Source organism: Eriocheir sinensis, chromosome 59, assembly GCF_024679095.1.
Source record: "Eriocheir sinensis breed Jianghai 21 chromosome 59, ASM2467909v1, whole genome shotgun sequence".
In the NCBI taxonomy this organism is placed as follows: Eukaryota; Metazoa; Arthropoda; class Malacostraca; order Decapoda; family Varunidae; genus Eriocheir; species Eriocheir sinensis.
This window is the reverse complement of record NC_066567.1, coordinates 9,343,117-9,350,616: the sequence shown is the minus strand read 5'-3', so window position 1 is coordinate 9,350,616 and position 7,500 is coordinate 9,343,117. Positions and strand designations below refer to the sequence as shown.

General features: G+C 48.0%; 1 protein-coding gene across 3 annotated transcripts in view; it reads left to right on the top strand.

Moving 5' to 3' along the window:
• LOC126985547 (monocarboxylate transporter 10-like) overlaps nucleotides 1-7,500 on the top strand; it is a 106,561-nt gene that overhangs the window by 48,097 nt on the left and 50,964 nt on the right. Inside the window, exon 2 of one of the 3 annotated variants that reach the window (XM_050840646.1) lies at nucleotides 3,154-3,959. In XM_050840646.1, the coding sequence (XP_050696603.1) occupies nucleotides 3,494-3,959 (466 nt within the window). In that variant the 5' untranslated portion in view covers nucleotides 3,154-3,493. Of the gene's footprint in view, nucleotides 1-2,213; nucleotides 3,960-7,500 lie in introns of those variants that run through there. The other 2 variants (XM_050840647.1, XM_050840645.1) reach the window with 2 other exon arrangements.

Below are 7,500 nucleotides of genomic sequence, written 5' to 3'. Positions count from 1 at the left end.
GGGGGAGAAATCTCAACCTCTCGCTGTCTGTCTGTCTTTCTCTCTCTCCCTCCCTCGTGTGTGTTTTCTCAAGGATTAGTTTTTTCTCCACCTCTGCCTCTGAAACCACTTCCACCACTTTCATCGCCCCCACCACTACCACCACCACCACGTACATCATCACCACCACCACTACCACTACCACCACCACCACCTACATCACCACCACCACCACCTCGACCTCTGAAACCACTATCACCACCATCTTCATCACCAATACCACCACTACCACCATCATCATCACCACCTCCACAACCACCACGACTACTACTATTACCTCTACTATCACGACTTCCACCACCACCACCACCACCGTCATCTTCATCATCACCACTATCACCACCACCATCACCATCAACACCACCACCTCCACATCTAAAACCACTACCACCACCACTGTTTCCACTACTATCACGACTTCCACCACCACCACCACCACCACTACAGCACTTTTTTTTTTTTGCCTCCTTCAAGACAAAGAAACATTCCTTTTTATCTCCTTAAGTGAGAAACAACGATGTAACTTCTTTCCTCCCTCCTCCTCCTCCTCCTCCTCCTCCTCCTCCTCCTCTTCCTCCTCCTCCTTCTCTTCCACTGGCCCGGAAAAGCGTTGTTTGATCCACGTAAATCAGGTTTGAGATCACCTGAGCTTCCGCCTGCTCCCTCCACCCCATTTCTCTCTCTCTCTCTCTCTCTCTCTCTCTCTCTCTCTCTCTCTCTCTCTCTCTCTCTCTCTCTCTCTCTCTCTCTCTCTCTCTCTCTCTCTCTCTCTCTCTCTCTCTCTCTCTCTCTCATCGTTATCTCCTTTCCTTACTTCTTTTTTTCTTCCTAACCACCTTTTCTTCCACCATCTCCTCCTCCTCCTCCTCCTCCTCCTCCTCCTCCTCCTCCTCCTCATACCCTTGATGGAGGAAGAGTTCACTTAAAATGGTGAAAGAAAGACGACAAAGTGTTTGCCCGGAGCAGTGACCGTGTGTGTGTGTGTGTGTGTGTGTGTGTGTGTGTGTGTGTTGTGACAAGTTCTGACGCCCTTCCACGCACTCTCTCTTAAAGATTTCGTAAACAACTTAAAATCCGTCAACGATGTCAGATCTCTCTCTCTCTCTCTCTCTCTCTCTCTCTCTCTCTCTCTCTCTCTCTCTCTCTCTCTCTCTCTCTCTCTCTCTCTCTCTCTCTCTCTCTCTCTCTCTCTCTCTCTCTCTCTCTCTCTCTCTCTCTCTCTCTCTCTCTCTCTCTCTCTCTCTCTCTCTCTCTCTCTCTCTCTCTCTCTCTCTCTCTCTCTCTCTCTCTCTCTCTCTGACCCCTTTGATTATATTTTTTTTAACCTTCCTTCTTTCGTATTTTTTTTTACCTTTTTTCTCTTGATGTTAATTAGCTTCCTGTCTTAATGGAATCTAAAGAAAAATATATGTTCGTAAAAGTACTTCAAAGTCTGTGTTCAAAATAACGTTAATGAGTTTTCTTTAATTGGGTCGTTACCGTAATGTTTCTTTAAGTCGTTTCTACAAATTTGGTTAGAGTTTAAAATATGGGAACGTTATCTTAGTTCTAGAAGTGCTCTGATATTACCCTTTTCGAATAGTTTATATATTAAGAAGTCGGAAATGTATTGGAGTTTAGGAGTACAGGAGGGAAAGCGTATCAGAGCTAACCGGTGAAAGGGATGAAAGAGTGAAGATCCTTGTCAACCCTTGCATTAGGAAGTTGGACAGCATATGGATAAGGGATGAAGGAGTGCAGATACCTACCAAACCTTGCATTATGAAGTTGGATATCATATGGGTGTGGGATGGGAGTGATTTTTTTACAACCCTTGCATTAATAAGTTGGACGGCATACGTATGAGGGATGAAAGACTGGAGATACTCGTCAGTCCTTGCATTAGGAAGTTGGACAGCAAAGGAATGAGTTTTTATTAATTCAAATGAAAGCGGGAAGATACACGTCAACTCTTGCATTGCGTAGTTGGACAGTATACGGATGAGGGATATAAGAGTGATACCTGTCAACTCTTGCATTAGGAAGTTGGACAGCAAAGGAATGAGTTTTATTAATTGAAATGAAAGCGGGAAGATACACGTCAACTCTTGCATTAGGAAGTTGGACAGCAAAGGAATGAGTTTTATTAATTGAAATGAAAGAGGGAAGATACACGTCAACTCTTGCATTGGGGAGTTGGACAGCAAAGAAATGAGTTTTATTAATTGAAATGAAAGAGGGAGGGTACACGTTAGCTCTTGCATTGGGGAGTTGGACAGCAAAGAAATGAGTTTTATTAATTGAAATGAAAGAGGGAGGGTACACGTCAACTCTTGCATTGGGGAGTTGGACAGCAAACGAATGGGTGTTTTTCCTTCACATCTCTCCGGACAATTGAATCAAGTGTCATCCGGGAGCCGCCTCGCATTCGTTCTGACTCAGTGGTTCCACCTGTGTCGCTCGCACCGTCCGGGCTGACATATGCCGACTCGTTCCTTCTAATAATACCTTACCTGGCCGCCTCCCAAACACCGGATCACGTGCGTTTGTCTGTTTATTGTGCTGAGTATTGTGTGTGTGTGTGTGTGTGTGTGTGTTACGTTCATCGGCCATCACCTGTCGGGCTGTTTTCTTTTCCATTTCTTTGGGTTTCTTCGTTCAGTTGCGTTCTCTAGAGGGTTGGGGAGATAGCCAATCCAGCGGTCTCCATTTTACGGTTTCTAGTGTGTCTGTTCTCGTGTTGTTGTTATTTTGATTGTTGTTGTTTGACGTTTCTCTTTTTTCTTTCCTTCTACAACTCGTACGTTATGTGTTTCACCTCCTCGTTGTTTATGTGTTCTGCAAAAAAGTGTCTCTGATCTCAATTAAACGAACCCTGAGCCGCGTCTTTACCATCCGTCTCAAGGGATCGAACCCCCGCCCTTAGACACACCACTGCGCCAACACAACCACGTAACCAAACCCTTGACGTGGCAGTTTCTGGACTCTGAACTTTTGGAACATGAATTCAGCCTCGTCAGCACTCGTCCAGCGCCGCCTCAGCACGTCACCCACGCTGTTAACTTTAGCACGCCTTGTCCGTTAGCCTTCCCCAGCACCCCACGTGTTTCTAACCCCAAAACGACCCCCTTACAGGACTAAAACCCTTGAGAAAACCTCTTTGGGTGACACCATGAACTAAGACAGAAAATATGACGCCTTGAACTAAGACCAGAGTGAAACCATGAACCTTAGCCCTTGGACGACCTCCTGAACCATGGTATAAGGCCCTTGAGAGCACGCCACCGACCCTTGGACAGAGAACAAGGTATTGAACTCCATCCTTGAAGCCCTAACGACCCCTCAAGGATGACCTAAGCCACTGAGGAAAGCCCTGCGCCCCGCCTTCAGAGCCAAGTGACCCCGGGGCTTCACCATGGGCGTGAGTGAGTGTGACCTGACCCCCTCGGCGGCGCTGCTGTGGCCCTGACCCGCCATGGAGGTAGCCGTCGCCCCCGCCGCCCCCGCCGCCCAACTCCCCCGCTCCAAGTCCTTCCCAGGCGAGAACAGCCGGGAATGGGAGGCCGGAGAGGAGGTGGACTCGGGGGTATCTCGCTCCCAGGGGTCCGGGGGCGCCAGGGACTCCGGGGTGGTGGTCGTGGCTTCTGATCAACATTCCTTCGCCTCGGATGCCCGCTCGTCCCTCCTCGGTGAGCTGCCCTCCGGCGTGGCCATCTCGGAGCTGCCCTCGGAGTGCGGCGGTGAGAAACAGGCTAACGCGGATGACCCCAACAAGAAGGAGACCATCGGGCGCCACTACTACCCCGAGGGAGGCTGGGGCTGGGTGGTGCTGCTGATGGCGCTGCTTGTGCACGTCGCCTCCCACGGGCTGCACCAGGCGGCCGGGGTGCTGCTCATCCACACCCTCAAGGCTTTTCCAGAGTCATCCCTCATTGGCGCAAGTAAGTCACGCTTTCTGTCTTGGGGAAGTGAGTGTGTGAGTTTGTGTGTGTTTGTGAGTGAGTTTGTGTGTGTTTGTGTGAGTGAGTTTGTGTGTGTGTGTGTGTGAGTGTGAGTGAGTTTGTGTGTGTGTGTGTGTGTGTGTGTGTGTGTGTGTGTGTGTGTGTGTGTGTGTGTGTGTGTGTGTGTGTGTGTGTGTGTGAGTGAGTTTGTGTGTTTGTAAGTGAGTTTGTGTGTTTGTGAGTAAGTACGTGTGTTTGTGTGTGAGTTTGTGTGTTTGGGAGTGTGTGTGTGTGTGTGTGTGTGTGTGTGTGTGTGTGTGTGTGTGTGTGTGTGTGAGTTTGTGTGTGTTTGTGAGTGAGTTTTTGTGTTTGTGAGTGAGTTTGTGTGTGTTTGTGAGTGAGTTTGTGTGTTTGTGTGAGTGAGCTGGTGTGTGTGTGTGTGTGAGATGTGCCCTGTTTACCTGCTGTCTCTCTCTCTCTCTCTCTCTCTCTCTCTCTCTCTCTCTCTCTCTCTCTCTCTCTCTCTCTCTCTCTCTCTCTCTCTCTCTCTCTCTCTCTCTCTCTCTCTCTCTCTCTCTCTCTCTCTCTCTCTCTCTCTCTCTCTCTCTCTCTCTCTCTCTCTCTCTCTCTCTCTCTCTCTCTCTCTCTCTCTCTCTCTCTCTCTCTCTCTCTCTCTCTCTCTCTCTCTCTCTCTCTCTCTCTCTCTCTCTCTCTCTCTCTCTCTCCTCTCTCTCTCTCTCTCTCTCTCTCTCTCTCTCTCTCTCTCTCTCTCTCTCTCTCTCTCTCTCTCTCTCTCTCTCTCTCTCTCTCTCTCTCTCTCTCTCTCTCTCTCTCTCTCTCTCTCTCTCTCTCTCTCTCTCTCTCTCTCTCTCTCTCTCTTCCTTCTCTCCCTTCCCCATACCTTCATTTTCCTTCCTTCCCTCCTTTCCTTACTCTCTTCCCCTTCCACTTCCCTCCCCTTCCCTCCCCTTCCCTCCCCTTTCTCTCCCCTTCCTTCCCTTCTCTCCCCTCCCCCATACCTTCATTTTTCCTTCCTTCCCTCCCTTTCCTTACCTCTCTTCCCTTTCCTCTTCCCTCCCCTTCCTTTCCCCTCCCTCCCCTTTCTCTCCCCTTCCTTCCCTTTTCTCCCCTTCCCCATACCTTCAGTTTTCCTTCCTTCCCTCCCTTTAATAACATCACCTTACCTCGCTCTCCCTTCCTCTTTCCTCCCCTTTCTCCCCTTCCTCCCCTTCCTTCCCTTCCTTTCCCTTCCCATACCCTAACATTACCTTCTCCTCTCTCTCTACTTTCCTCACCTTACCTTTCCTCCATCTCTCCTTTTCCTCCCCTTCCCATTCCCTTCCCTCCCCTTTCTCTCCCCTTCCTTCCCTTCTCTCCCCTTCCCCATACCTTCATTTTTCCTTCCTTCCCTCCCTTTAATATCATCACTTTACTTCTCTTCTCTTTTTTCTTCCCTTCTCTTCCTTTCCCCTTCCTCCCCTTCCTTCCCTTCCTTTCCCTTCCCATACCCCAGCATTACCTTCTCCCCTTTCTCTTCTTCCCCTCCATTTCCTGCCCTTTCCTCCCTGTCATTTTCCTTCCCCAACTAATATTTTATCTCCCCATTCCTCCTTTTCTCCCTCCCCTTCCCTCCCCCTTTCTCTCCCCCCTTTCTCCTCCTCTCTCCCACTCCCCCTTCCTTCCATCTCCATTTCCTTCTTTCCCTAACTTTTCCTTCTCCTCTAACCTCCCCTCTATTTCCCCCTTCCTATATTTTCTCTTCCAACACATTTCCTCCCCTTCCTCTCTCCCCCTTCGTATCCCTTTCCCCCTTCCTCTCCCTTTTTCCTTCTCCCCTACTTTCTATTTCTCCTCCTTTCCTCCCTGTCATATTCTTCCACAGACCAATATTTTCTCTTCCAACACATTTCCTCCCCTTCCTCTCTCCCCCTTCGTATCCATTTCCCCCTTCCTCTCCCTTCTTCCTTCTCCCCTACTTTCCCATTTTTCCTCCCTTCCATTTCCTCTCTGTCATAATCCTTCTCGAACCAATATTTTAACTCCCAACACATTTTCTCCCCTTCCTCTCTCCCCTTTCGTATCCATTTCCCCCTTCCTCTCCCTTTTTCCTTCTCCCCTACTTTCTCATTTTTCCACCCCTCCATTTCCTCTCTGTCATAATCCTTCTCGAACCAATATTTTAACTCCCAACACATTTTCTCCCCTTCCTCTCTCCCCTTTCGTGTCCATTTCCTCTGTCATAATCCTTCTCGAACCAATATTTTAACTCCCAACACATTTCCTCTCCCCTCCTTTCTCCCTACCCTCTTCCCCTCCTCCTTCTTCCCCGTGTCCATTTCAAAACACAAACAGCCTCACGCCCCCGTCAGGAAGGTAGGAAGCCAAGCAAGCCGTACCCAGCCAGGCACCCCATAGATTGCATTCCCGTCGCACCTGTGAACGTGTCTACCTGGGGTTTTATTAGCGCGCGAAGACACCTGGTCACGATCACACCTGTCTTCCTTACCTGGTTGATTTTCGCTTCTTCTTCCTTCCCCTTCCTCTCCTCTCTCTTCTGCCCTCCCCCAGCTTTGCATCTTTTTTTTGTTTTGTCTTCAATTCACTGCATTTTCTTCCTTTCCTAATTTCTGCTATGTTTTTCTTCTCCTTTTCCTTCTCTTCTTCTTTTTTTCACGTTTCTTTGTTTCGTATTTGTTTTCCTTTCCTACATTCGTCTTTTCATACCCTTTTTCGTCTTCTGCGTTCCTTCTTTCTCCTTTCCTTTCTTTTTTTTTCTTCGAACTCCTCCTCCTCCTCCTCCTCCTCCTTCTTTTCTACCTTTTCATTTTCATTTTCCTTTCTTGCGTTCTCTTCTTTTTTATGCATTTTCCTGTTTTTCTTTCGTTCATCTTTTCATACTTTTTTCCTTCTTTCCTTTCCTTCTTTCTTTTCCTTCTTTCAACTCCTCCTCCTACTCCTCCTCGTCCTTCTCTTTTTCTTTCGTTTTATCTTTTCATACTTTTTTCCTTCTCTCCCTTCCTTTCTTTTCCTTCTTTCAACTCCTCCTCCTGCTCCTCCTCGTCCTTCTCTTTTTCTTTCGTTTTATCTTTTCATACTTTTTTCCTTCTCTCCCTTCCTTTCTTTTTCTTCTTCCAACTCCTCCTCCTCCTCCTCCTCCTTCTCCTCTTCCATCGTAAACACTTTTCCCCATCAATTTCCAGCACACTCCAACACACTCAGCTATTTTCTTTATAGTTTATAGCAAAAGGGGCGTGAAAGAGAGAGAGAGGGAGGGAGAGAGGGAAGGCAGCGTCTGTACAGCGTTACGTCAGAACAGAAAGGAGGAGGAGGAGGAGGAGGAGGAGAACTTTATTATCGCCTTAGAATTCCTGAAAGCAACCTGTTACTTCCGAGAATGATGTGAGAGAGAGAGAGAGAGAGAGAGAATGAGCATAGTCGAAAGGTTGTATAGTGGAAAATAATTAGGCTCAGGTAAAAAGGTACACACACACACACACACACACACACACACACACACACTTAGGTAGACAAATCCTATGTT